The sequence below is a fragment of the Phyllostomus discolor genome, chromosome 14 (assembly GCF_004126475.2).
Source record: "Phyllostomus discolor isolate MPI-MPIP mPhyDis1 chromosome 14, mPhyDis1.pri.v3, whole genome shotgun sequence".
In the NCBI taxonomy this organism is placed as follows: domain Eukaryota; kingdom Metazoa; phylum Chordata; class Mammalia; order Chiroptera; family Phyllostomidae; genus Phyllostomus; species Phyllostomus discolor.
The window spans coordinates 41,371,912-41,398,889 of record NC_040916.2 but is presented as its reverse complement, the minus strand read 5'-3'; the positions used below and the strand labels follow the sequence as shown (position 1 = coordinate 41,398,889).

Genomic DNA, 26,978 nt, shown 5'->3' with positions numbered 1-26,978 from the left:
ATGTGCAAGTCTCAAGAGTTTGTATGAGGGTACTAACTGCTACATTAACAACCCCAAAATCTCAGTGACTAAAAAAAATATGATCTCTTGACCATGTCACAGTCCAATGTGGGTAAGCTGGGGTGAGAAGGGGGCACATATGGGGAGGGCTTGTTCCATTCCGGAACCAAAAGGGTCCATGGCCAAAAAACAAGTAAGAACCCTCATCCAGAGGCTTCAGAGTTCTCCAGGGCCTCGGAGTCGTCCATCAGGTCCTTTGCGTCCAGTGGGCCCACGAGAGAAGAACGGGCCTGAAGAATCATTTGCAAAGTTTTAGAGGAAAGATAAAAGAACGACTACATCACTTCTGTCATTTCCTCGGTGAGAACTCGGTAACAGGACCCCGGTAACTGCAGTGAGACGGGCACTGTGCTCTCTCTGGGCGCCCAGCAGGAGCAGGACATGCGGTTCAGTGAAAACTGTCACACACATGAGATTACACCAACGGCAATACCAATGCCAGACGACACAACAGGACAAAGACTACATGACACAACAATGCTAAATGAAGCATTAATACTAGATGTTACAAATGCTGTAAATGTAAAAATACAAATATTATAAAAACAATAGAAATATTAACTTGATACAAATAGTACATGATATGATAGCAGTACGGAATGATGTAACACTCAATGATAAGACACCAGCTACTAAATGATACGAGGATGCAAACGCTAAACATCTCTTTATGTACAAAGCGCCTCCTCGGTCTTAACCCTGACGGGGAGGAGTGCCCGGAAGTGGGAACACTGCAGAGCAATGGCCGAAGGGGTCCACTCTCTGCCCAGCCCACAAAGAGATGGCTGCAGCCTCACTGGCGAGAGAGAAAGAGACTGGATGGAGCCCGTGTCAGAAAAGGTAACAGCCCTCGGTCCCCCATCAGCTGAGAGGAAAAAGCAATGAAGAGAAACATCGATGTGAGAGAATGATCAGTTGCCTCCCCACGCACTCTGACCAGGGATTCAACCCACTACCTAGGCTTGTGCCCTGACTGGGAATTGAACCTGCAGCCTTTAGGTGTATGGGATGATGCTCCAACCAACTGAGCCACCTGGCCAGGGTGGCAACAAAGCTTTTACTGAAGCGTACGCACAACTCTTCCAGAGTGTTCTCCACAATTATCTGACACTAAAACAATTTTTTTATCCGAAGTCATTTATTGGTGCGTATGCCACTCATTAAATAAGCTGAATAACATGACTCACTGAGCAACTGGTTAATGTAACTGATCCTCAGTTCTGGAAACGAGAACACGGCTTCCTGTGAGGAGGGCGTAAGGCCTGCTGGTGAACAGGGACACCACGGGGAGCTCAGATGCCAAAAAGGACTTTGAGGTCGGCCAAGGTGAGCTTGGTGACGGACTCTCCAGATCCCGACAGGACCTGTTTGGCCAGATTCTTCTTCGTTTCTTGGAGCTGCAAGATCTTCTCTTCTACTGTTCCCTCACAGACAAATCTGAAAACGGAGACGTGAACAGTCAGGGACCCGAGGCGCCCATCTAATGCAACACGTTCCAACTTCTGCTGTGCTCCCGTTTTTACATGAAGTTTCTTCCTTCATGTACGCTTTCTTAGGTTTGGTTCGGAACTCTGCGTTTAGGAGATCCCAAACAATGCTGACTAAGTGCCTGTCCATTACAAATGATGTGACTCAAACCAACTTTTTTTCTTTCTCAAGTTCAGGTAACTGAGAAATGCCGGAATAAGCAAAAGATACCCCTATCCAAAAAAAATGTAGAGATCCAGCTTTCCCACAAAAAGCTCCAGCTTGAGAAGATCAGAAGGCTCTAGGGCCCTAAAGCTTGCCAAGTTTCTGCTGGGTATGTGTGCTGGTTTCAAAATAGAGTGTCTTAGTTCTGGGCTTATTCACACTGAAAACAAGTTTTCCAAACTGAGGAAATGCCCCTGCTGTCACTCACTCACTCGTCCATTGTTGATTAAAAATTCACTGTATGCCACATGCTATGCTAAGTGTAGGTATGGAGAGAGTCATACAGTGTTGCTCTCAAAGAGAACACAAGAGAGAAAAATAGACAATAATAATAACGCCCAGAAAGTGCAATAATGGAAATACGTCCGGTGTGCAAGAGGAGCAAGGGGAACTCTGTCCGGAGCACCGGGGAGGCTCCGCTGAAGAGGTAACTGTCCATGTGCAAGCTGGAGGGTGAGCGGGTTTGCCAGACGGAAGAGTGGGGGCGCATCCTGTGGGATGGGAGTGTATGCAGAACCATGCCTGGGCTGTTTAATGCTTGGTGTGTGGCACGGAGACCAAGTCACCCCGTCTGGCCAGGGCAGAAGTCGAAAGGATTCCACCACTCTGCACTATCATGGCAGAAGCTGGAGAGGTTGGTGGGCCAGATCCCAAGTTGCTTTGCATGTCAAGCTAAGAAATGCAGATGTGAATGAAGGAAGGGACAGGGAGGCTGGGAAGGAAGGAAATAAAATTACGGACTTGGTGGTGGAAAGCGAGAAAGAGGGAGGAATCTAGTTTCTGGCACTATGATTACACAGTGATGGTCTTCACACAAACAAGGAATTCGGAAGAGTAAATAGCTATGAGGTGGTGGGAAGAAACAATTTCATTTGCGACATGTTGAATCCCTGGTGTAACAGCAGTTACTACACAGTGAGTTCTCAATGGGATGAGCTTTCGGAGTTGAGAGATGCGCGCATGAGTGACTGAGTGACGGGTGAGTGTGTGCGCAGTCAGATCCAGACACTGAGCAGAGACTGGATTGGATGTCTGGGTCTGCAGTTCAGGGGGTCTTGGAACTGAAGATACAGATTTTGGAGTTAAAGGAGTAGACAGGATTCTTAAGGAAGGCGCACCAAGGCAAGAGGAGAGCTCAAGACAGGGAAAGTAACATTGGCTGGCTAGGTTTGGCAACTTTTCAAATCCACTGGTCTCCTTAAGGAGAGCAATTTGAGTGGAACAACACCGGTGAAAGTCAGCTGGTCAAGGCTGAGGAATGAATGGGAGGTAAGCAAACAAAGACGGTGATTTCTAATTCTTCAGGGAACACGGCCCCAAAAAGAGAGGAGAAAAAGAGGTCCACAGCTAGAGAGAGGACTGAAACATTAGTGCTAAAGGCAGGTTTTGTTGTTTTTAAAGAGAAGAGGAGCCCGAAGAGAGGAATCATTTACAAAACTACTGGTTTGTGCTCTTCGAAAATGTCAGTGTCATAAAACACAAAAAAAGACGGAGCTGTTGTTCCAGATGAAAGGAGACAAAAAACTCGTGAGTCATGACAACAGAAAGCTATGCAGGATCTCGGGTTTTCTTTGGCCGAGAAGGACATCATTGAGATCAGTGGCAAAATAGCTCAGGCAGTAGTAATGTATCATTGCTAGCATCCTGACTTCGGTACTTTCACTGTGGTTACATAAGAAAATGTCCTTATTTTTAGGAAATGCACACTCAACTATTAACAGGTAAATAAGCATCATGCCTGGAACTTATTCTCAAATGGCCCAGAAAAAAGTTAATACACACATACAGACATTTTTTGTATTATTCTTGTTCTTACATTCTTTTTGTATGTCTGGAATTATGTCAAAATAAAAGTCAAGCAAGAGAGCAAGAGAGAAAGGGAGAGGGTCCTTTCAGGGGCTGCCTAGACCGAGACAGGCTCACCATTACAGACAAGCTTGCTCTTCTTTTGCAGAGGCCACCTCTAAGGTCGTCCCCAAACTGCCCGTGTCCCCTTCCTGACTGCAAGTGCCAAGAGGATGTGCCTCAGGAGCATCATTAGTCAAATGATCACCAAATACTTCACATTCTATTGAAACACCCCCCAAGAAAGACTTGCACAAAAGCAGGATTTGGGGAGGGTCCTAGGGCCCGGGCGACCTTTACTCACTTGTGTATGACAACATCCTTCTGCTGCCCTACTCGGTAAATCCGGTCACAAGCTTGATCTTCAAGTGAGGGATTCCTGGCGGACGAGAGGCAAAGCTCAAAGGCGCTGACAGCCGAGGCCAGGGGCAGCCAACCCCAGGGGCAAACCCAGCCTACAGCCTGTCTCTGGCATGACTCTAGCTAGAAATGGTCGTTATGTTTTCAAAAGATTGTAGAAATAAACAAACAGAATCCTACAATGAAGAATACGCAACAGAGACCTACGTAGCCTACAAAGCCTGAAACAGCCAGAGAAAAAGTTTTCAGATCCCAGTCCTAGGCCACACTGAACTCAGAAACGTAAGTGTCGGATATCTTCCTGCCTCTGATGAGAGACCGGGTCACTGCGAACAGTAACTCAGCACTGTCGCCGGTTCACAAGTGTAGGTAACGGAGGTGAACCCAGTGTTCAAACTGGGCCACTAAGGAGCTGGGCGATCTGGGCAAACCACCCGGCCACCCCTACATTTCAGATGCTCCTGGAAACATGAGAGCTGCCTAACGATCTCGAATGCCTTTCTCAGCTTCCATACTCTGTGATTCAACTGGGAAGACAACGTGTTTCCTTCTTTATAGAGTCCCACTGTGGCCTCCCAACTAGCCTCTCTCCTTACCGCTTTAAAATCTTAGATAACATTTCTCCATTTTGGAAAACAGCCTAATTCCCAGTGTGCCTTCGTCACTCCCAGGCGTAGGGGAGTCCCAGGTGAGACCCGAACACTTCTTCCAGGATGGTGCTAACAGGCCGGCCTGTGTGTGCCCATCGGGGCTGCCGGAGAGTCGGCCGATGTGCGGCAACCCCTGACCGGCACGACTGGAAAACCAGAAGCTGGGTCTAATTATGACACTTTCTCTTACCAACCGTGAACTCATTCATCTGCCTTCCAGGAAAGGTGCTGTCACCTGGGAGGCCAAGGGCAACGTGTTGGCTGTGTCCCTAACAGAATTAGAAAATCCCTCCCCTTTTCCTTTAGAGTAGCTGCTCCCTCTTTTCCGGGGCTGAGAGTTCCCTGGACATCAACAACTGTGTCTTAAATGTGGGGCTTTGAAGAGGTAGGGCTGAGGGATGTAGCTCTTAACTGTGAGGAAAAGCCCTGCTCCCAGTTTCCATGGAAACAGATGTAGAATAACAATAGGGTGAATGGACTGTTTTCAGCAACACTGGAAGCCTCGCAGCTCTGGAACTCAGGGCCGCCCAATGCCCTGCTCAGATCGGCGCCTGCCGAGTGTGTGCAGAGAGGCATCCCCCTCACCCGGAGGGAGCACGGAGGGTCAGTCCGCACAGGGAGCCCTGCTGCTGCTCTAGCTGGCCACTTCCCTCCCTGCTCTGCAAGGACGACTCGGGAAAAGTCCCGAGTGCTTACCAGTGCATATCCAGCAGAAAAAGGTGGTTTCCTCCAGTCAGATTTAAACCAACACCTCCAGCCAGAAGAGAGATTAGCATAACCTTCCAAAGAAAATGCACCATTAACTTCACAGAATTTGGTCTCATGATACACCTTTCCTTCGGTCTCAGGTTAAGCCCCAGATCAGTGTAGATAAGGACTGTGTTCCTACCAACTCTCCTTCTGCTGTCGTGAAGGCAGTGACTTGAAACTGTGAGATGCCTCACCTCTGAAAAAATTCTCACTTCACATCTTTTGGGTGAGTGAATCTCATGACACTGTGCGCCTGCCAAATACACAAATCCTTCGCGCTCCAGAGGACCGGGCGTGGTTAGCTCAGCGAGCTTTCCTCTGCCCAGATGCTGTCCACCCCATCAGTCGCTGCACCCCACCCCCACCCCCACCGCTCCTCCTGCCCAGCACTTACTAATGCTTTCCAAAGTCTTACCATCCATCCTCAGATGCCTTCGTTCCTCCGCCTCCCCCGCCATTCCCACATTTCTACACCCCGCCCGTTCTCCAAGGCTTGCCTCCTCCACAAAGATGCTCTTGAGCCAGGCCAGGTTGGCTCTCACTCTCCTTTTAGCCCTCATATTTTATTCTCTTTAGAGTATCTGCACACCTTGATATGTACCCCATAAGTGGCTAATACATCAAAAAGACCTGGAGGGATCAAAGCTATGAATATATTTCACCTGAGCCGCTACATTAGAATTCTCTGTACAACTGAGAAGAATTAGCTCCTAATTATGTAACTCCGATGCGACCAGCTCATACCTGAGGGCCCCTGGAGTTGTTAAACGCCTCTACCAAGTCCATTCTCTGCTTGGGGCTGACAGAGCCATCGATGGTGGCGTAAGTCAGGCTGTGCCTCTTCAGGTGCCACGCTACGACCTTCAGCATGCTGGTCCACTGAGACACAACGACACTGGGAACAAGAATAAACAGATTACCACCCCCCTCCAAAAGAGATTAAACTCATCTGCAAGGCGTGAATGCCCCTATAATTCTTAACATTCAGTTGTCAAATGTGGAGGAGGAAAGGCCTTTTGTTGCCTAAGGGGGAAAGGCACGTTTTAAGATTGTAATGGAGATAAATAAATTGTGACATTTTAAAAAAGATGATAATGCTCTCAGTTGTTTCCAGATCCAGCCTGTGACGTGCCTGGCGCTAACGGCAGTCAGGATCCAGTGGGGACTGGACTACATTCAGCACAAAAGCCTCCGGCTACCTGGGGGTCCCGTGTTCACACAAAGCCGCCCTTGGTCCCACAGAGAAAGGACACAGGCCTCCACCTTTTGCTAGTCATGCGAACAAGCGACCAGGACTTCTCAACTCCCCTTATCCAGCCCCTCCATGCTGTTCCATTAGGGTTTTAAGATTTTGGAGTAAACTATTTCCCATATGCAAACGCAGATTTGTAACATACATGGAAGTGGTAACAAACAACAAAGGGACCTCCTGACCCTCCCCCCTCCCCCCTGAAGAATATCCCCAGCTCGGCAGGCCCCTGTCTGCCCACAGCTCTCCCACCTTCTGCTCTGTCACTCCCTTGCTCCCTGCGGGTGCTTCTCTACTTCCACACCCATCTCAGAGGCTTAGCCTACTCTGACCCTCTGGGGATTTCCTTCCAGTCAGCGCCACACACACTTTAGTGAGAAATCACAGGGAAGTGGTGCTGTGACCTCGGTGCTTTCTGCAGGGCGTCCTTGGTAGAAAAAGCTAAGAGGTATAACTATCAGCAACAGCAGGCTTTCCTTCTTAGTTATATCAAGCAATACAAGGACGCAATACTTGGAGACCGAAGCAACACGTTTACCTCTTTTGGGACCCCGAATCTCTTCGGATCGCCTCCAGTTCCGCCAACAGGGATGAGATCTGGAAAAGGTTGTATTAACATACGCAGGTTTAAGCACTTTTCTCCACTCCCCCCCCACCTGATCACCGAAGCCGAATCCTGGATGGTAAGATCCTCTCTGTGTCCGGTCTGCACCCTCTCTGCAGCCAGAGAACTACTTCTGAAGGGTCCGCCTGTCACTCTCCTCCGCTGGCCAGAGCCCCTGGAGGGGCTTCCCACTGAGCAAGAGCCAAGCTCCTTCCAACGATCCTGGCCACTCCGGCCTCTGCATACGCCTCCAGCTTCGTCTCTCACTACGCCCTCCTCAAACGACACTGCAGTCACACCAAAACTCCTCCTCCACCAAACCACGCTTTGTCTCATCTTTGCACATTCTGTGCCCCCTGCCTAGGACACCCTTACATGTCAACTTAATGTCACTTCTTCTTGGAGGTCCTCCCTGGCCCCCAAGTACGGACTAGCTGCCCACTGCCTACATGCCACTGCAGCACGTTTTGCTTCCATTACCATGGTCTTGTTCATGCTGTGTATTAGTTGCTTATTTAATCACCTCTTGCTCTCATGACTCGGGATGCTCCAACGTGGTAGAATCTGGTTCATGTCTGTGTACCTGGCACCCAGCACATTACCAGACCACAGAAGGCACTACCCTAACATTGTGGAAGGAGAAGATGAAAGATTTGCCCAGTTGAAGGCCTGCTCCAAATGTTGTTGAAGAAGAGGACGTGTCTAGGCTGAGGGACACTTGCGAAAGCTCCCAAACTGCTCTCTGGAGGTCAATAAAACCCTCGGGTACACTCGAGTCCACAGGGGTCAGTCAGCAGGAACACGTGGGCGTGACACTGGACAGCGGCTGAGTTCGCTGCTCCCGAATGCTAACGTGTGGGACCTTTCAAAAGCCTCTGAAGGGCCCTAGAGCTCACCCCCAGAACAGTGGCGGAGGGAGAAAACTGGACCGGGAATCCGAAGGTGAAGCAAGTTCTTACTCTGCCAGCACCGGACTGGGTCACTTCAGGGTTCCCACTGAAGAGGTCAGACTCCTCAGCGGGAAAGCGGGGCTGGGCCAGCTGAACTCGGAGGCGCCCTCAGCCCCGACAGTGCGCCCTGCTGTCACGGCGGTCCCCTGCAGGGGCCCCACGCACGCCGCTGCTTCCCAGTCGGAACAACCGGGCGGACGCCCGGGCAGCAGGTGAGGCACAGGACTGTCCCACTTTGAATTAGCAGGAAGAAAAAGAGCAGGTACGTGAAGCGTGTGACATCGTGACAACTCAAGGTTCTGGAAAGTGCTCTGACTGCCACAAGAACAAGAGGGTGATGGGTGTCTGGAGTACACTGTCGCGGGAAAGCAGGATCCGTGGCCCACGTGCTGGGGTCAAATTCCAGTAACATCCTGCCTGAGCTTAGGTCTACGTTACCACAGAAAACTCCCTTCCCTTCATAAAACAACCCCAAGTGGTGTGAGCTACCATTAATGGGCTCATGCTAAAAAGCCCTGCGAATACGTTACCCGAGTATTAGACAAGGCACACGCATTACTAGGAATGTACGTTTTAGCCCAACAGCTAATTTGAAGGCGCCAGGACAGAAAGTCTGGCCACATATGGTGCTCTTCTTGTGTTTCTCTCTGTTGTTAGTGGTAGACACTAGATAGAAATAGTTTTAAAATGTAATGAAAAGCATTCTGAAGTAACACCATTCCCTTGGCAGGGACCTCCTTTCTGGTTCCTTCCTTAAACGGAGCCTTGGGAGCAAGAGGTGGAGGCTGAGAAGGGGTTTGAGAGGAAAGGCGGGACTCGAGCTACAGCAGTGTCTCAGCCCTCGTCCGCGGGGCTCTGCAGCCTGAACCGGCCTCAGTGAGGGCAGAACAGGGTGACCAATGAGGGCAGAAGGCCGCGCAGGAAACACAACTGCAGACGGAAGCCTTTCAACAGGAGCAGGCAGTTGGCACCCAGGTGCACTCAGCCAGCTCCAGGATCCGGCCTCCGCTGTGTTCCTTCAAAGCCTCCCGGACCCAGATCCCTGCTCGCTTCGGCCCCGCCCCATGGCCGGCAGAAACCCGATAGGCTCCCTTCCCAGTGACCCAGGAGGGAAAATCTGCCTTCGTGCCCGGGCCGGCCCAAACCACTCCCTGAAAGGCCACTGTGTAACGTGAGTGTAATGGGTGAAACAAAATTCGAATTTAAGAGTGAAGGGACAGCGGGACCAGCCACAGTCGGACAGCCCCAGCTCTGCCACCCGATGGCTGTGCCCGCTTGGACAAACGTGCAAGGAGCCCCAGTCTCTACCGCTAGACAGCGGCGCTGGAGTACCTTGGTGCTCTTTCTCGTGTCTTCGAAAAGCTCCGTGCTGAAGCACTCGCCATTGAGGGAGACAGTGGAAGACGGCTCTGAGCTCTGGAGTTCGGACAAGGTCAACGAGCTGAGCTGCTCCTCCAGGGAAAGGAGCAGGCCTTCGCCCTTCAGTTCTGTCGGGTCCAGGGCCTGCGCGGGGGACAGACAGGGGACGGGGACAGGTGGACACCTGAGGCAGCAAGCCATCTGACAATGCCAGTGAAAAGCTGACGGTGAACACGCCACACAGCGCAGTGCCTTCTGGTTTATCACCAGTGTCTCCTCAGAGAAACTCTGGTGAACATGTGATCTTGCAAGTTTTTTCACCAGATTAAAGATAAATCAAATGATGGAACCTTCTAGTGACATGCCAGACAGACTGCCTGAGCATTCTTTTCCCCCAGCTGGGACAGTACAGTCCATTAAGCTATTGATAATCAAGATACACTACTACAACGCCTCAAAACTCCTCTTAATAATGGATGTGCCCCTCTCCAATGTAAAGCAACTTTTCCAATTGTACAGATACTTGGGTTTTCATACATTAGTCTTAAAAGCCCTAATACCACCTGAGAGTAGAAAAAAATAGTAACTAAATTAGCTTTATAACAGCTTAAAATGCCAAAGTATTCATAAATGGTTTTGTTTTGAACACAATGCCATTTTCCATTCTTTAAAAAAAAAGCTTAGTTAAAACAAAACAAACAATAGGAACTATTCTCAACACCATGGGAACTACCAAGATCAATAAAGATTAATGTAAAACAAAGTAAAATAAGCAGGCACCCGCTTTCCTGCCCCTCCGAGAACCGCAGCCAAACACCCACCCAAACCCCAGTTCCCGTGACCCAGCAGACGGGACCCCACGGGCAGAGCCCGAAACGGAGTCCCCGGCAGCGCCTCTGAGTGCCAAGCTGAAGGCCGCTCTTACCGACTTCAGCAAAGACAGGTGGCAGCAGCACTGGCGGAGCCTCAGCAGCTGGGACAGGATGTGGACAGTGCTGGCTTGCTGGGGGTCTGCGGCCGCACCGCCGCCGGGCCCGCTGGGCCCAAACTCCTGCGCCACTTCAGGAAGGAAAACGAACCACGGGAAACAGTGAGGGTTTACAGAAGAGAAATAGGGGGATGAACTGAGAACTAAATGACGCTCTTTTCAAATACTTTGGTCTGAGGTTCCAACGACATACTCCCTCCTATTCCGAACAAGCCAAAGGAAAGGCTGGTGTTCTTTGTAAGCCCACTTGTATTTAATTGAGCAGATTGTGCAAGTGATTTAAAGAGCAGCTTAGATCACCAGGACTGATGCTTACGGATCTGTGTGTTGTCTTTCAGTCTGAGGTTCCTAGCTGAGGTCAAGTCTCTGGTACCAAGAACTCACAGCCTCCCATGGTGGTAATGTTATGAATCGAACGCACACTTTCATTAGTTGTATGTGTTTGTGAGTGTCCATCGCTTACCTCTACTGAACGGGTTATCCAGGCTCCGTCCAGCCTGGTTGCCCCCACTTTCCTGTCTTCTTAGATAGGAGTGGAGAGCAGACCTGCCTCAGATCAAAACAGAAAACGCACATATAATGTTCGCCACAAACAAATGGGTTTACAATGGCCACTGCTTGACTGTGCTGGCAGCAGGACCTTGAAAAATGATAAACATTAACTTGCTAAACGACTTAGGCTTATAACAAGCATTGGCCAAAGGTTACAAAAAATAACTATAAAAAACAAATCATTTAAACATTACTAATAAGTAATGGATATATTAATACAAAATGATGTTTATTAATATGCAATGTACTGGTATGTTGATATTAATTAGTATAACACAATAATATTACTTATGTTGATGAATATTAATAAATATAAGGTATATAAAGAGAAAAAACATATTTATGCTGGAAGTGAGAGGTAGTGGGAGAATAAATCTGGAATTCAGGGAAGAAGAGTTTTACAGAAAGTACAAAGCCCAGATGACAAGAAAGATTATGCAGCAGTTTTTTTTAAAGTCCCAATGAGAAGGTCAGAGAAGTGTAGTTTCCCAATGGGCCGGAGAGGACCAGGTGGCGGGCACACAGCGGCCGCGCCTGGCATTCCTGTGCCAGGAAGCCCCTGAGGGGCAGGCTCAAAAGCCTTCAACGTGCTAACGAAACAAAGGTGAGCCGGGCGGGGGGAAAGGGCAAGGAAGGAGAGTAGAAAACCAGGAGCGCAGATATCCACCTGATCGATGACACCATGAACACCGGAAAAACCAGACTCATTGCCAAGCAAGGACAGAAAAGCAACAGTGCATGTGAAGAGGCGCTTCCTCATGGCACACACCTTGACCTTGCAAAAAGGACACTGTAGACAGTCTCTTCATCTTCAGAAAGCTGTAAACGGTGCAACCGGAATCTGCGCTGGGGCAGCAGCACCTTGGAAGAGGAAAAGGAAAAGCAGCGGCCGGGATGAAGTTACACACATTAAGTGAATGTGACAGAGTAAGTCCCGGAGTTGACATCGGACATCTAGCCAAGCCTGGAGGGCAGCTCCCACCGTCCCCTGAACGCAGGACTGCGGTGACATGAGGGGCAGGACGGCAACCCCAGGGCCTCCGCAGAGGAAAACGGGAGGCCCAGAGGCTCCTGAACCAGAGCAGATGGTTGTTCAACCCGAGACAAGGACAGGGCCGCCACCCGCCCCGCCTCCCCCACGGACACACAGAAACGTGATTACCAAGGGCTTGCCGGCGGAGTCCAGCTGGTCCTTTGTTCTCCGCAGCAGGAGGCTCTTGGTTAAAATACTTAGCCGCTCACCTCCTTTCTTTGAACCGTTGTCAACCTGGCTCTTCCACAGGTTGAAATCATCAAATGGAGAACAACGGAGAAATCTTTTTTTGTTGTTGGGGAAGGAGGACAGAGAGTAGGAAAGGAGAGGTCCGGGAGGATGGAGTAAAAGGTTCAGAGAGAGACATCAGATGAAAAACAAATCAGATTTCTCTTACATCTGTCATCCCATCATTTCAAAAAGTGAATTTCATAGCAAAGCTCTGCTAACCAGATCAAAAGGATCCAGGTCAATAACGAAAACTACATTATAAAAATGTGAATTTCCCCATTAACAATGTCCGTGTCATCACAACAGGACATATAACCAAGAGCTAGAATTTATTCCCGAAGCTTCAAAGGCTAGCAAAGAAATTCCATATCCTCTTACAGGCTGACTTTAATAAAAGAAAGTATTTTTAAATCAGAATTCTTTTCTGTTTGCTTCAAATAAATTGTAGTCCTGACCCTTGGTCACATCCTTTAAAGAAGAAATAGCCAAAAAACATTCACTGAACTGAAGAAAGATAACTTCAATTTAATTGTTTCCTTTAATTTAAGCTGTCCTACGTTTTTTCCATCCACAGTGGCTGAATGTAATCAAAGTCCTGTAATCAGCCAGCCAATCAACAGATTATTTTTCTCATAAATATGAATTCTCTTGCCCTTTAAAGGTCAACAGGCTCACCATCTGCGGCAGGAGATAACCTGGCGCGCACCGTAGCGTTCTCGTGAGACATGCAATAATTACGAAGGGTCACCGACAGGGCGCACATGTACCCAGCCCCCCAGTCTGCTCACTTCAGCAGGGAGTACATGTCCAACAGGTTGTTCTGGATGGGGGTCCCGGTGACGGCCCACCGGGCACGGGCCTGCAGCTTGCACACGGCTACGGAGGTCTGCACTCGGGGGTTCTTCACGTTGTGCGCCTCGTCCAGGATGATCCGCGCCCAGACGATGCGCAGCAAAGGTGTGGAGCTACCCTGGAAGAAACACCAGCGAAACCCAGCCACGCTGTGGGAAAAGGCACACGCCTCCAAGAAGACGAGGGGGAACAACAAACAAGCATGGAGGACCCGCTCTCACCCTCAGGTCTGAGGGCGCTGGAAAAGCACCGAGGCGGAGGAACCAAGAGTGGGAGCCCCAACAGGCACAAGTCAGTCCCTCGGGAGCCCCAATCCTTGAGCTTAAGATGCTTAACAATGAAATGCTTTCTAATTTGACTTATGTATTCTTTCAACCCACTTTTGAGCAACAGTTATGGGTTGGGACTGCAGCCTGCAAATTCACTCATTCAATAAAATATTTACAAAGTTTACAAAAAATTCACTAAAAACGTACTGGAAGTCTACTTGTATATGTAAGAGGCTAGGCCAGACAAAAGGACAGCTCCCACCCTCACAGTCTAGGAGGGGGGAAGGCGAGCATCCAGGTACACACAGGGAGTCCCATCGCATAATTTGGCACAGACTACAGGAACCCCACCTTGTGCACTGCTGTGCCCCTAACCCCTGAACCAGCAGCTCCACATCTGCTGAACGAATGGAGTGCTGTGATGTAAGCAAGCCCAGGAGACGCGTTTAACCCTGCGAGTAGGCGAAGCGTTCCGTTTAGAGGGAGGACAAAGGCACAGCCGTGCGGCACCTGGCGGAGCAGGGCACACCCTCGGTATGGCGGAGCCAGAGGTGCCACAGGGAGGGCTGGGTGCAGGTGAAGAGGGACAGGCAGGTAGGTCAAGTCATAACAAGCCTAATATATCACATAAAAATTTTATCCTGAAAGCAATGAGGAGCCACTGAGGGATCCATGAAGTTAATCATCTGCAAAAAGTCAGAGCTGGTCATGTCTCTATTTTAGAGATCTCCCCAAATACAGAAATCTGCGAATATTCTATTAGGAAAACATATGTTAACCTGGAACAACACTGCATTTTCAGGAGAACAAAAAAGCCCAGTCACTTCTGCAATACAGCCTCTGCCCTAGACAACTGAGACGCTCCTGGGCGCACAGGCAAACATTTGGGGTTTTTCCTTGGTTTTTCCTTGTAGCCTTATTGTTATTATTAGCCCCTTATTATTTCAGCCCCTTCTCCTCAGAGGTTGAGAGAGGCCTAATACCAAAATACTAGTACTAAAAGACTAGTATTTTTACATAAATATAAAACACATACTGAGAGTATACCCCATAGGCCCCAAAATAAAAATCGCAGCAAGTGAGGCCTTCTTATAATCATGTGATGACCACCACAACTGCAATGTAGTTATCATTAGTTATTAAAAAAAAAAAAAGCAAGCCCTGGCTGGTGTGGCTCAGTGGATTGAGCGCCCACCTGCAAACTGAAAAGGTCGCTGGTTCAATTCCCAGTCAGGGCACATGCCAACTGGGGGCATGTGAGAGGCAACCAATCAACGTATCTCTCATACATTGATGTTTCTCTCCCTCTCTTCCCCTCTCTCTAAAAGTAAATAAAATCTTTAAAAATAAAACAGCTAAATACTGTGCCAAACCTCACTCTTTATCAGTAAGGAGGTCATTTAGAATAAAAGAGGGACAGAGAGCTCTTTGTTTCCACAGGTGGACCAACCAGGACATTCCTGACCTCAGAGGCGGTGCCCCTGCTGCCCCCAATGCTGCGACAAGGCTCGAGTTAAGGGAGGCAGGGCACCAGCTCCCCCTCCCCAGCAGCCCCAGCCTCACCTCCGTACTGAGGTTTGTGCCCGGGACGTCTCCCTCTGGCTTCTTTGTGGGGATCTCCTTGGCCACAAGGCTATAGGTGGTGATGACGATGTCATATGCAGAGAGGCTGCGGAGATATAACACAAAGCAAATGGCAAGCGATCCCTCTGTGACTGACAGCAGGAGGCAGAGCTGATCTCTTTATATAAAGATGCCTGTGGCTGAAGGACAGATGGCAGAGTTCATTCATGTATTCCTTCACCCACATATGTGACTCTGGAGGGTAAACCCGGCTCACTTGGCTTCCTTGTCTCTTATTGCTGATCATTTTCACAGTCTACTGACTATGATTAGGACAGCCTCCCTCTTCCCTCCCAATGAGTCTTAATGGAAACCAGCTGAGCTCGAATTCACCTTGATAATATCTGGCAGGTACAGGACGCAGGGAGGGGAACTAACATCTAGTAATGATTTGACACAGATGATGCTGAAGTCCCAGGGATGCCTAAGTAAGAGACTCTCTGAGAGCAATCTGCTGTTCATCGCTGACGCTTCCTCCTCTCTGTTCTAATGGATTTGTAAAAACCCACGATCTAGCATTGATATTTGGGTAGAATCAAGCTGTAAACTTTCAGTTTACCTTGCCTACACTCTCTACAGGCAAAGATTCTTAATAAAAGGAAGAAATCTTTTCCAAATAAGCTTAATACCATGCACCTGAGAGCTCTTCCAGCTACACCTTTGATAGAAACAATGACTGATTCAGAGAGGCAGCAGTAACTACCTGCGGCCTTAGGACCATATAAAGTATAGCTCAGAACGAGTCCAACCGGCCAACCAGTACACTCTGAATACCAAACCAGGTATCAAAGTGCAAATCCAGTGAGATATAATTTATTTTTAAATAAAAAATCTAAGACAAAGGCATGCCATTTCTCCTGGAGAAGCATGTGGGCCTCCCTGACGCCCTCAGTCTGCTGAAGGGACTCTCAGTCAGGGGAGTGGGTGTTGTGAGGGCCACCAATCCAGTAATTGGCCCCGAGAAGTTGCTTCCCATTCTTTAGGAGACGAAATACCCACGATCAGAGGTGGGGGAGAGAAGCAGAAACGACTCTGTCCTTCACTAGCTCAGCAAGTATTCAACCCAGACTCTCACATCACAATTAGGAACAAAAAATTTCTTTAAATCCAAAAGGCAAAGACTAGGACTGCAATTAACAGCTGAGGAAACATTTTCTTTCCTCCTTCCTGATCATTCCTCCTCAAGAATTCATACCATCTAACCCTAAACTCTTGAAACTTAAACTTCTTAGACAATTCCTATATGAAAAATAGTCATAAAAGTATAATCAACCTATATCAACTCATCATTAGTATTGTATCAAGGTGTTCTTGAGACTGGGCCACTTCCGGTCACACTAACAGGAATGGGAATTTGGAGTCAGAAATTCACAATCATCAAATAATCGTGACACGGCCTCGTCTACCAGGGAACGCTGTGGCTACCGGGCGGACAACCCAGGCGTCTCAGGCCTGCTCGGGTGGCAGCTTTTTGTTGTGGACAGCGACAAGCATGTAGCAAAAGAACTCCATTTCCTCGCAGGAGGCCTCTCTTGGTACAGGTGAAGGCCAAGGTACGGTGATGAGAGTGCCAATCAAATGAAACCTCAGGGAAAGCAGGTGCGGTCAACGCGGCCTCTTAAGCCAAGGCGCTGAGCACCTCCCAGTGACGACAGTGCTTCTGCACTTACACTTTCGCACGCTGATCCCGATTCGGCCCATGATAGAGGCAGACCCTTAGTCTGTTGCTGCTCACACGTTTCTCCACCTCCTTCTTCCAGTGATGGATCAGGGAAGCAGGACAGATGATAAGTGTTCCACGGGAAATAAACTCAGTGGTGTCTTGAGGGGGGGAAGAAGTCAACACCTAGTTACACCCATGAAATAGCGTTTAACTTCTTAGAAGCATCGCCTTTCACTCAACTGAATATTCCTTCAATCGACATTTTAACAACTGCTACTCTGATTTCTACACATAGCTCATAGTAGAAGGAAATGGAAGATATGGCCTTTTAACTCCAAACACTTAATGACTTCATATTCCCCCCATAAAGTTGTCAGACAGGAAGAGTCTAAAAAGGGAGATGAAAGTGGGCAGGACACGACCTCAGTCTAAAAAGAACAGTGCACTTTCAGTGGCCAGAAGGTAGAAGTTAGATCATATCCTAACTCGTCCTGGGCTTTATAGGAGAGTATTATTTTTTTCTGAAAAGCATAACTTAATCACATCTACATATACATACATAAGTACAGCCCTGGCTGGTGTGGCTCAGTGGATTGAGCACCAGACCATGAACCAAAAGATCACCAGTTCGATTCCCAGTCAGGGCACATGTCTGGGTTGTGGGCTAGGTCACTGGTAGTGGGTGGGCGAGAGGCAACCACACATTCATGTTTCTCTCCCTCTCTTCCTCCTTCCCTTCCCCTGTCTCTAAAAATAAATAAATGAAATTTTAAAAAATAGATGTATACAAGTAAAATAAAAATACAAAACCCTCTCAGATGAGCAAACGTTACTTTGGAGCCAGTGGAGTGTCTGTACCACTGCCCCTCATCCCTGTGTTTGTGTATGTGCACATCTGTGTGTGCACAAGTGTGTGTGCATGCACACAGATGCTGCCACCCCACACAGGAACACTGGATCCAGCGGCGACAGTGGTCATCGGAGGCCCTGAGAGCTGGCAGCCACAGCCAGCTTTTTAACTACCTAGCCAACCGAGATATGTACTTGGATGCATGGCCACCTGCATGCGGCGGTGTCTCTAAATAACACACAGGACTTTTAAAGTACTTCTATAGTCCTTATATTTTAAAAACAGAGGTTGGAATAAAAAAGAAATTGTCTAGCATCTGGAAACTTCTGGAATTTCAGAAACATGGAAAACAGCGTCTGCTCTTGTGGCTGAAGTCTGAATTAGTGACAGATCCCCCTTAAAAAAATAATACGTGAACTAATTGGGATCTATCCTGTAGTTATTTCTGCAACGTTAATAAAAATAATCATTATATTTAGACTACGTTTTCTAGAGCCTTAGCTTTCTCCATAAAATTTTCCTACTGACAGGTCAAGCTAAGTTGATATTAAAAAAGAAAAGCGATCGCTTGAAAAGCATACTTGGCATCAGAAATGATGCCACAGGGAAGCAGTCTAATACTACATTTCCCATAGATTGATTAAATACAGCCGAAGCTGTGCTTTTGTAGCTTAAGAGTTCCCACTCCCCACCGGCCCAAACGACGAAGGAGATGGCAGGCCACGGAGGCACGTGCATACCGTCTCTGGGAAGCCGAGTCAAGGCCATGTTTGTGTCCTCTCCTTCGTTTTCCTCTCGGCTCTTCTGGGTCAGGATGAGTGCGATCATTGTCAGGGTTTTTCCTAGTCCCATGTCATCCGCTGGAAGAGAAAAACAACAACAGGAGAGGCGACGACATAGGGCAAGGAATCAACTCAGTTTTGAGGAAAGAAACGTCCCGCTGCCTATTCTACTGGTGCTTCCGCACGTCTGGAGTTGCGCTTAACTCAGAACAGCCCTCCGTGCCCTTAGTTTATTCCTCGGACAGAGGCCTATGTTAACCGTCCTTTAGAACTCCCAGTGTGCCGGTCACTGAACTTATCTAATTTATTATTAATGCCCTGTAAAGTACTAGGCCAATTCCAACAGTTTAAAAGATCACTCAAGTACAATGCCTCAGCGGGAATTCTGGTCAAATGCGGGCTCTGCCGCGGTGCGGCAGAAGAGGGACACAGCTCTCCACGGAATCCCTGCTTCCGAGGCTGGCCCTTGGCCGGCGTCTGGGAACGCGACCCCACAGGAGTGGCTCGCTGTGCTTCACCTGTTTGTACCAACAACGTGGTTTATGCCGAACACCTGCCTTCCTCCTGGGAGTATGGAATTCATGCATATCCCAGGCTGCAGCTGCCTATGCGACAAGCCCTCAGGAAAAACCTCGGGCACTGAATGTCCAGCAAACCTCGCTGGCTGGCAACATTTCACATGTGCTGTCTGTGTGCTTCTCACGGCTGGGAATTTACTGTGTCCTGTGTGTCTGCCCTGGGGAAGGCCTCTGGAAACCCATGCTTCCCCCGGCCTTCATCCACATGCCTTCCCCCTTCGCTCACTTTGATTTGTATCCAATCGAAACTACTGTTTTATTATTTTTATTCTGTAATACATTACAGCCATGAGCATGACTCCATGCTGTGTGCCCTCGGTGGGCATCTGTCATGGCTTCCAGAAACTGAGCAACTTGGAAAACCTTAGTTTGACGAGTCCCCGATGAGGAGCTGAAACACGTGCTTCCCAGGCTCCCTGCGGCTGAGGCACCGGCAACACGACCTGGCTCCACAGACCACATGCTCGCGTGAACTGGGATTCGGGTGTAAGCAACTTGAGGAAAGAGTCTCCCTGAGAAACCTTTTCTGCAGGAAGGGGGCGGACACAGAAGGGTCTGATCTTGGGGTGGCAGTGCCTGATGGAGCAAAGCAGCTGTGACGGTTTCCACAAGGCACTGGCTATTACTTGGCTCTGGCCATTGCTCCTAGAAGTCTGGTCTCCAGCCTGCCACTCCGCACCTCCCAGAGATGCTGGAGGCCACAAAGAATGAACTCTGCCTCCACTCAGTGGGCCAGAGTCGGCGTCCACCGCCTGCAACCAAGACCTGACTGATCCTCCAGCTCAGGATCCTGAGCGTGTTGCTCAAGCATGCTTAGTCTCAGTTTCCTCAGCTGTAAAAGGGGGCAACAACCCCACAGCATTTTTGAGAGGATCAAATGAAACAATACAACAATGTTCATGTTGGCTCTTTCCATAATCCCAGACTTACCCAGAATTCCTCCATGTGGCTTCTGACTTTCTCGCCACAGTAACCAGGCCAACGCCTGCTTCTGGTGCAGTAGCAAAGGGACCTGACAAAAGGAAATGACCGAAAGTATAAATTCCTCCTGAGTAGCTATCCTGTATCCTGCCTACTTGGATGCCACATTCTCCTCTTTTCTTTTCTATAAGCAATCCTCCTAATATTCTAGATGTCATATAAGCAGCCGTTTTCATTATGAAGTCCTTGACTCCACCCTGTCACCTGTGGTATCCATATGGCCTGTTCTGCCCAAAACAGCGTGACTGATGCCAGTTGTCCAGCATGTCCATCAAGAGCCCCCTCTCTCACCCTCAAGTGAGAGTCCTGGTTTGTCTGCCTAATCAGCCAAAGTCGGCTTCTACTGCTGCAGCCAATGCCTGCGACTGCTCAGCCTGCTTTCGCCAGCCATTCTGTCGGTTTTCTCTTATGATCTGTTCCACTGCACTCTCCTCTCCGTAGCCAGCGTCCCAGTCTGCATCACTAGCCATAATTTTCAACAGCCCTTTAACTGGCCCCCCTCTCTCTAGTCTTTTCTTACTCGGATTTATCTTGTGCTCAGAGACAAAAATAATCCTCATCAAACACCCCTGCTCCAGATTCTACAGGGATTCCCTGTCTCTTGAGCCAGTGTGATGCGAGATCCTTCACCAATACCAGGGAGCCTTCCTGTTCAGTAGCTCATCTGCCGCTCCCAGCTCGGGTTCCGATGGCACCTGCCACACTTACTCATACCAATCTGTCTCCTCCCTCGAACCAGCACTGCCTCTAACTGGGGAGTCCTCCCAGCTGCCTGTAGGCCTGCAGCTTCAAGGCACAAGGTGGGCAGGCAACAAGAAATTACTGACCTAGAGTGACTTTCCTTTATTTCGAATCCCTTTTGCACTTGGTATGCAGCCTGTGGTACCTTACAATGCACATTTTATCTCTGTCTTAAAGTCACTTTCTAATTGTTTCATGTGTGTTGTACCTGTACTTTCACCCCCACTAGTTCTTTAAGAGCAGCAATTCCTTTGTATCCTTTTGGCTCCTACTGAAGGCTATTAGCAGAGCCATGGCTGCTACAGACACGGAGGGCTGGCCCTTGAACAATGAGGGGGGTTGGGTACGCCAATGCCCATGCAGTCAAAACCCACATGTAACTTATAACGAGCCCTCCACACAGGAATTCCCAACCACATCGAAAACACAGCTGGCCCTTAACCAACGCAGCTCTGAGCAGCGTGGGTGCCTTGAAATGCACACTTTAAGTGTAAGTGGATCCACGCAGTCCAAACCACACTATTGAAGGGCAACTGTATAACTTGACAACTATAAGAAAAAATGCTTTTTATTTCTCACTGTTAAACCGAAAAGGAGAAAACAGTGCCAGGGGAGCCACTGAAGCATTATCTGCAGGAAACGCACGAGAAGGGCGCTATACTGAGCCGTCTCGCAGCGGCCGCCCTCTTCATGGGCACTGGGGCACTGTCACGGGACACGATCCGGCTCACCTTCAACCCAGCTGGGTCCTCTGCCACAGCCGTCTCGCCAGGACACGACTCGAGTGACCGATGCAGGGCATCGATGGCGTCACTTGTGGCTTTCCACACAGAGTGAGGGCGATGTTGGTTCACAGGGCCTGCGGACAGACAGGTGTCACCCGCGGTGCACGAGTGCCACGTCCTGGCTATCGCTGCAAGCGGGCAAGTCCTTATTTGCCAAACGATGGAGCTGAATGGACTTAAAATTCATTTTTCATTAGAGCTGACACACAATTTGGGGCTAAAAATTCTTGCTTCCGGATTTCCCCTAGCCCACGGGCTCCTCTATCCTCATTTTCTGCCTGTTTCTTTTTTCAAATCACATAATAAGGGGTAAAATAATAGAAGGTAAAATGAAACAATAAAATAACCTATCATGTTTTTAGTAGATTTTTTCCCCAGCTTTGAAGATGTGGCAGAGGAAAAGGAGTGACATCAGTGTTTTAGAAAGAAAAGGTCCCTCGGGCTGGGCACAAAGAGGAGTCGGCGACAGAAAAGGCCCGGCCCGGCGGGGTCTAGGCGGACGGAGAGACCACCCTGGAGGGCCCGGCGCCAGCCGACTGCCCTTCACTGGGACACGCTTCGTGCTGGCAGCCCACGCAGTCTCCAGAGCTTCCAGGGAAGTTACTTAGCAAATGCCGGCACCTCAGCTGGCTGCAATTTTAGGAATGAAATATTCAAATAAGAGGTTTCTACACCAATTAACATGAAACGCTTTAAATGTTAGAATGTTTTCAAAAGGGAAGCTATTTTAATAAAATTTTTCCCAAACACATTCCATACTTTCTGACCTTAATAATCTAACGTAATTTAATTGCCCTCGAGGCCACTCGGCCACCACTGCGGGGACAGATGATGCTGTGACACAGCGACTCTCATCGGAGCAGTCCCGTGCAGGCACGTGGTCTCTGTCCCCTTTTGACTGACCCTGGCTTCGTCTGCCTTGGAGTCTACGCCGCCTTGTGAGCTGCCGCTCTCCAACTTTCTCCCCATCTTCCTTTTCTCCCTGTTAGCTGTCTTCTCTCCGGTCCCTTCCTTCACCTCGGGCAGTTCTCATTTGGGGGAAAACTGGCGTTCGCTTTGCTGGCCGCTGCCTGCCAACCTGAGCTCCTCCTACCTCAGGATGAGCACTCCAACCCATCCTGTTACATGCCTGACGCTCTACTTGGGATCTTCGTTCTGTAGTTACTGCTGAATTCATTGTTTTCTGGAAAGCTCAGGACGGGAACGCTCAGCTACACGGGGTGTCACTGCTCTTGGGGGTCTACCGGCTATCGATCTTTCATTAGGTCATCCGTCTGCTCTGCCTTAACACACACACAGAAGGAAGACATGAGTATCTGCTGACCTAACCATTTCAACATGACATGAGTTCAAGTTTCCATTGACATTTACTAGATGACTCCTATGGGCCAGCCACTGGGCCAGCCACTGGGCCAAGTGACCAAGGTCGGTGAACAAGGCAGACACAATGCCTGCCCTCGAACAGATCTAAATAACACCGCGCAAAGCTCAGCTGAGCATCACGATCTTTCTTACAACTCAGGGGCGGCTTTTGCCTTCATGTGCGCACAAAGACATCCACGGGGTCAGAATCTGACCCCATAGGTGCAGCCGCTCCCGCCAGGGCCAGGCCCCTGGATCTTACCTCCACAGCACTTACTGGGCTGCCCGGCAGCTGCCTGGCGGGGAGCCTGCAGTCCAGATGAACCCAGACGTGGCGGGATCCTGACCCGGCAGGGGTCTGGCTGCCACCAAGTGGGGCGGGTCAGAGGTCGTTTTGGCGAAGTTACTCTGTTGTGGTACTTGAGTGTTACTCTTCTCATCGGTACCTGTTCAAAAAACATGGGAAGAACAGAGTTAAGTTCAGACAAGTAAAGGAATTATATGTTTAAGGTGAGGGCAAGGGAGAGTGGGATGACCGCCCTTCCAACGAGCTGGGGAAGGCCTCCTACAGAGTGTAGCACTTAAACAGGTGCACACAACGAACGGGAAAGGCAGTTGGGGCACAGGAAATAGGAGAACGCTTTTCTAAACTACATGTGTAATTTAAAAGGAAGCTCAGAAGTAGATGACAAAACGGGAAGGTGAATGAATCGACACTCTTTATCACGATGGCTTCGGGAATGTCTCTTGCGAAGCTTCATGCAAACCTCAGGTTCCAGGGCACAACCCATTCACCTTGCTCTGGGGAGAGGGCGAGCACGCCGAGCGCGTCCTCCAGCTCCCGGATCTGCTTGAACAACTTCTGACCTTGTCCGGGAGAGCCTGAACGTTCACCGATGCCAGTGTGCTCTGAAAAACAGGTCCAATGAGGATCACTCCTTTCAAGCTGTTAGACATGCAGTGCTTCAGATTAAATTACCCCAAATGCTAAAACTCTGAAATGATGGTCTTTTTTTTTTTAAAGATTTTACTTATTTATTTTTAGAGAGGGAAGGGAGGGAGACAGAGACACATCAATGTGCGGTTGCTGGGCGTCCATGGCCTGCAACCCAGGGAATGTACCCTGGCTGGGAATCGAACCTGGGACATTCTGGTTCCCAGCCTGTGCTCAATCCACTGAGCTACGCCAGCCAGGGCTTGAAATGATGGTCTTTTAACTGTGTGTGAAAACCAAAACTTAAAAATAGAAAAACAACAAAACCTAGCTGACTTACCAATCCTGAAAACATAAACATAGGAAGAGGCAGAAATAACACCCACTGATAAAACTCTGCTCACATTAACATCCCTAACTCGTGTGATGCAGTCCCCAGCCGCCCACAGCAAGCAGAGCTCCGACCTGCAGACCAGAGCACCAGCCAGCAGTTACCTTCTTCTGCTTCAGCTGGGTCATGAGGTGCACGCGTTTGGGGCTGCTGGGCCCCAAGGCTCCACCTTCTTGGAAACTCCCTGAGACAGAGACGTTTTTCTTTGCACAGTTTGACCAGGGAGTTGAAGGTTTCTCCTTCTGCTGTGGGTCCGGAGCAGGTCGAAGAGTAAGGGGCTCCCCGGCTGACAGGAAACATAAACCACATCATCTTCCTCACGTCACCACTGCCCATGTCTGCTTCTCGCGCTCACCAGGGAAGGCCCCGCAGCCGGCCGCGTGGACTGGGCAGCTGGTCCTTCTGGAGCAGGTGCACGGGGGGCCTGCGACTGAGCCTGGAAATGGCCCTGCAGCAGGGTCTTCTGGGCGGCCGGCGCGCTCCGGTCGTCCTTCCTTTGCTTCTCCGGCCTCCCAGCTCTGGGGCCGCTCCTTGCTGAGGTGTTCCCCTTCCGGGGGCTTGTGTAGTGGGTTGTGCTGCGAACAATTCGAGGTAAAGGCTTGGTTTCCTTTTCTCTGGAGGTTCTGATTCTTTTTGGACATAATGATTCTCGCCTTTGGTTTCTCCTGAGCAGAAGCACAGGGTTTTCTCGGCTCATTACCATGGCACTGTGTGGATTTAATTTCAGAAAGGTTCCCTTTGTGCCTCCCTTCAGTCTGCTTTGCTTCACACCAGAGCTCTGTTGTCTTCCCTTGTGGCTGCTGCCCTTGACCTGCAGGCTTTTCCTCTACCACCAGGCCAGGGGAGAGGTCCTGCTCCACCCGGCAGTTAGACTCAGGCCCCTGTTCCTCCTTTTGATCCCGGAGCGGGTCTCCCTTTTCCCTTTGCTTCGTATCAGCCACCTTTCCCTTGTCTTCACCTTTGGCGAACTGTTCCCAGAGAGATGGTGCTTGGTTCTTGTCAAGTACCTTGAACGGGTTTCTCTGCTGGACGGAAGGATAACGAAACGGCTCAGATGCACGCTGGGACTCACTGGTTACAGAATGCTCTTTGGAATTGGGATCCTACAGGACGAAGAACATAATGTTAATGTATTAATGCGAACTCCCTATCACAGTGTCTTTTTTTCAGAGGAAATGGAAACAGTATAATAATTCTGAACATGCCTGGGACCATCTGCCTCTAGAAAAGACCACAAGCCAAACTCATGAAGTATTTGTTTCTCAACAGTGACTTCAATGCTTGGTTCCTTCTGGCCACGGGCCCTGCCTTTCCAGGCCTCGGTGACACGTAATGCTGGAGTCAGAGGGCCTTTCTGATGGCAAGAGCCGCAGTGGATCCTTTTCATGAAAATCTATTCTCTCAAGATGAACTTTTCCCCAAGCCGAAGTAAGGCCCTGTGCTTACTTACTTGATTTGGCTTTAGGAAGCGTTCACTGCAGGGGTCTAGAATCGCCAGTTCAGGCTATGCTCTGCAGTGAAACAAGTCTCGTCACCGCCCCCCCCCCCGCCCTCGCTCAGCCTGGTTTCCCACATAGTGGGTATTTGTAAGATGTCTCTGAGTTTCATATTCCAGGTATAAGTTTATAATTATACTTGGCTTGATTTGCCTAATATCAAGGAGATAGGCAGACTATAAAAGGATGCTGAAGTTAGTCAAGTAAATTAAATTTTCCCTAATTAGGAGAATGCTGACTCCATTTAATGGCCCCAGGAAATATTTAGGTAAATGAAATAGGAGACAGATAATTAAATCTTGAATATAATGAAGTAGTCTTTTGATTACAAGTCCCAATGGGGTTCTACCTTCCTTAAAGAAAAGAACTGCCTTTCAGAGACAGTATGATGAAGACCATGTCATTTATATTGTATTAAACAGGCGATGGCACAGATTAAACAGTCTTAAACACAGCACGTTTGAAAACAGGTGAATAACTCCTACCTGCCAGGGGATACACCCACACCACTGCTTTCCTCTCGGCCCTCCTTCTGCTGGCACCGGAAGAACAATCTAATGAAGCGCAAAACACAAATAATCGAGGCTGTGAAAACCCATTAAGACCAGAGATAAACCTGTTTTTAATCCAAGAAAACATCTTACCAACTACTTGATATTGGTTTTGAAAGGTCAGTTGAAACCAATTACTCTTTTGTGTACGTTTAAGAATCCTGTACTGCCCAGGACACTCACAGGGGCTGCAGAGTGAAACGGGGGGTGTCACGGTCACCAGGTGCGCCTGCAACCGATCCACTCTTTTTGCTCAGTGAAGAGTGACTGAGAGAGAAGACACTGACCAGCAGCAGCTGCTAGGGAGAAAGAGTGATACCCAGACCTTATGTGTCCCTGATGGGCAGCGGCAATACTACCTACAAAAGCTAAAAACAGACAAGACAGACAGACAGAATACTAAGCCAAACAGAAAGAAACAAAAACTAACCTGATCTGGTCAAACCCCTAGATCCAACGACCAATTTACGAGACGTTCAAACGGCAGAGAAACATGTAAAACCAGACCACGCAGATGTAATCTGCAAAACCCTGCAAGTGGCAACTGCTCTGTGACAAACAACTTGGTCCCTTCAGCAGATAAATCACACAAGAAAAATCATGGAGAGGAAAGTTAAGAGACTTAAAGGAAATATCAACCAGTTGCAATGTGTAGACCTTATGTGGACCTTGATATAAACAAAGCCAAACTACTAAAAAATAAACTATTTGATATTCATGAATCTAATAGAAACTTATCCTCAAAGTTGTTTAAAAACAAAAAAGAGCCCATATTTTAGAGATATAAAATAATTATA

General features: G+C 48.9%; 1 protein-coding gene across 1 annotated transcript in view; it reads right to left on the bottom strand.

Annotated features, from left to right (window-relative positions):
- Positions 1-1,346: 1,346 nt before the first annotated feature.
- TTF2 (transcription termination factor 2) overlaps positions 1,347-26,978 on the bottom strand; it is a 35,252-nt gene continuing 9,620 nt past the window's right edge. Inside the window, 25 exon segments of the mRNA XM_028502858.2 lie at positions 1,347-1,497; positions 3,902-3,976; positions 5,304-5,386; positions 6,102-6,252; positions 7,145-7,203; positions 9,493-9,663; positions 10,445-10,578; positions 10,971-11,053; positions 11,829-11,920; positions 12,222-12,375; positions 13,112-13,293; positions 15,008-15,113; positions 16,738-16,888; positions 18,321-18,440; positions 19,871-19,952; positions 21,394-21,521; positions 23,072-23,144; positions 23,146-23,255; positions 23,605-23,679; positions 23,682-23,718; positions 24,239-24,277; positions 24,280-24,628; positions 24,630-25,237; positions 26,116-26,151; positions 26,154-26,184. Coding sequence (XP_028358659.2) covers positions 1,353-1,497; positions 3,902-3,976; positions 5,304-5,386; positions 6,102-6,252; positions 7,145-7,203; positions 9,493-9,663; positions 10,445-10,578; positions 10,971-11,053; positions 11,829-11,920; positions 12,222-12,375; positions 13,112-13,293; positions 15,008-15,113; positions 16,738-16,888; positions 18,321-18,440; positions 19,871-19,952; positions 21,394-21,521; positions 23,072-23,144; positions 23,146-23,255; positions 23,605-23,679; positions 23,682-23,718; positions 24,239-24,277; positions 24,280-24,628; positions 24,630-25,237; positions 26,116-26,151; positions 26,154-26,184 — 3,274 coding nt within the window. The 3' untranslated portion in view covers positions 1,347-1,352.